Genomic DNA, 2,546 nt, shown 5'->3' on the forward strand with positions numbered 1-2,546 from the left:
CCGTGGGGACAGGGCGCGGGGATGCGGGAAGCTCCATCCCTCTTCCTCAGCGAGGAGCTAGCGAACAAAAATGCTGTGGAAATTAATTGTTGAGGAAAATACTGGAAGAACACTGGAGTGAACGTTTCACTCAAGGTCTGCTCTTCTGCCTCAGCTTTGTTATGACAGCACTTGTTTTGTCTTCTTTTTGGAAGGTCTGAACATGTATTTGATAAATTGAAGCATCAATAAACTCTTTCCTAATACAAGGTAAAGCTAAATATATATATATACAAAATAGAATAAAAAAATTAATACAAAGTCTTATTCTGTTCAGGCTTATTTTAAACACTTCCACAAACAGAAGAAATGAAGTAAAAACAAATAATTTTGACAGCATAGAATTTTTTTTAAACATCAATAATTAGGAACTTTGAGGAGGGGACTTGCTTCTCTGTCCCAAACTAGAATTTCTTACTGGAAATAACTAGGCAAGACTCAACCTCGAAAACATAGGACTCCTGTGTAACAGAAGAGACTGTCCATCAAGAAACTATCCTGGAAAGGAAACCAAAAATCTCAACAGAGCTCAGAGAGACCTGTGGCTGGAAAGCATGGCTGACGCTCCTTGGTGCCAGGAGGAGCAGGACTTTTGCTGTGCTATGTGCTCCTAAGAGGTTTAGAAAAAGGGTATAAGAATGAGATGTCAATGTCTTGAGATGGTAAAGGACTGTTTAGGTTAACCAAATACAGGAGACAAAGCAGTGCAGAAAAATCTTGTGCCAAATCAGTGGGTGATAAAATTGTAAATGAAGTTTAGTGTTAGTAGGTACAAAACTAAAGCATATGGAAAAAAAAAAATCCTAATTATATCTGCACAGCGATGGCTCCAAAATATTTACCATTCAGGAAGGAGTATGAAATATGTGCAATTACGTAGAAGAGTAGCAAATACAGAATTGGCCAAAAAGCCAAAATGTGAGTGACTTGTTAGGAAAGGAATAGAGAATCAGATAGAAAATTAAAATCATGACACTGTATGAATGCATGTGTTCCCACAGGCTGAGCCCTTCTATTCTCTCACCATCTCACCTACAGAATTGGACTAGATAGAAAACAAGGCTACTTAGAGGCATGGAGCTGCACCCGCACAAGGTGACTGTAAATAGAGCAGGATTCTTCCATCTGGAAAAAAGGCAAATGAGGGCAATGCTGGAATCCTGTACAATTACGAACAGTGTGGGAAAGACAAAATGTAAGTCTTCGCTATTTCTTGTAACATAAGTTGTGGGGAGGACTCAGTGAAGTTACCAGGGAGCAGGTTTAAAAGAAACTAAATACTCTATACTCCTTAAGTGATATTACTTGTAGTCAGATGTGGGGTACGCTGATGTAGTAGGAAGTTCTGGAGACTAAACATAGATATGGGTCAGAAATGGCTTAGACAAATGACCTGACAGTATCTGCAAGGGGTTGGTGGGACTTGGCCGATTCTGCACAGCCAGCGGTGCTGCATGCCGTGCTTCACCCTGAGTCCTGGCCCAGGTGACCAGCATATGCCTAGGGCCAGTGAACCCTTCACACCACCACCACCACCACCAATATTACGGATTACCACACCAGACACTCACCACGAAATCAGGGTCAGTGTCCCAGTCGTCTCCCTGAGCGTCAACCTTCACTGACACGTCATGTCCCACAACTGCTTTCCACATCTGCACGAGGAGGACACGGTATCACCCAGGGCCCAGCATGTGGGCACTGCTGGCTCACGGCCATGGGCACGTCAAACCACAGCAGTCATGGCATAACTCGGGCTGGAAGGAACCCTTGCAGGCCATCTGCCCTGCTAATCTATCTGTCCCTCATACAGCACAGGGCACCCCAAAATAGCTACTCTTGAGTCCCAGCACCTCTTTCAGCGAAACACACAGGGATTTTAAGCGTAAACTACAGTCTCATGCACACCGACTCCACAGTTAAAATGCATACCTTATTTTAATGCAAATTAGCACCAGCATCCAACTACCAGATTCTGCTTTTCCAACATACGTTAATTTTCTGTGCTGTGGGAGACTGAGTACTGCTTTAACCTCCCTTCTGTTAAGCACAGTGACAGCACACCACCAGAGGCCATGGCTTGCTCTGCCACCATGATACAATGCTTATTTACCGGATGTTGGACTCCTCAAGTCTCTTGTCTGTTTTCCAACCTTTTAATCACTGCCTAGTGTGATAGAGAAGGTTCAGAGAAAAGCTCTATGCTGGTCTGACAGTGCTGGTACACTGTCTGGTGTTCATGTCTGCCATAAGGTAAAAACAGGAAATGGGGCTAAAATCATTATGTGTGCAGGGCTGAAAAGGCTGAGGCTGCGGTGATACAGCTTGTACAGGCTGTCCAAAGAGGCCTGGAGGAAGTGATAGGCCCAGGAAGAGGAAGTTAAATAAAGTAATGTGAAATCTAAAACTCCTGCATTTCATTTTCAAGGTGACCATGAAAAAAGATGATGAAAGAGCCCCTCCCAAACAACGCAGTTTCTACAAAATGAAAGACAGAAGAAAGATTA

General features: G+C 43.4%; 1 protein-coding gene across 1 annotated transcript in view; it reads right to left on the reverse strand.

Moving 5' to 3' along the window:
- LOC103924108 (hematopoietic lineage cell-specific protein-like) overlaps positions 1 to 2,546 on the reverse strand; it is a 17,728-nt gene that overhangs the window by 13,705 nt on the left and 1,477 nt on the right. The window contains exon 2 of the mRNA XM_009332568.1: positions 1,600 to 1,694. Coding sequence (XP_009330843.1) covers positions 1,600 to 1,694 — 95 coding nt within the window. The remainder of the gene's footprint in view (positions 1 to 1,599; positions 1,695 to 2,546) is intronic.

The sequence above is a fragment of the Pygoscelis adeliae genome, unplaced genomic scaffold (assembly GCF_000699105.1).
Source record: "Pygoscelis adeliae isolate BGI_AS28 unplaced genomic scaffold, ASM69910v1 Scaffold649, whole genome shotgun sequence".
Lineage (NCBI taxonomy): Eukaryota > Metazoa > Chordata > Aves > Sphenisciformes > Spheniscidae > Pygoscelis > Pygoscelis adeliae.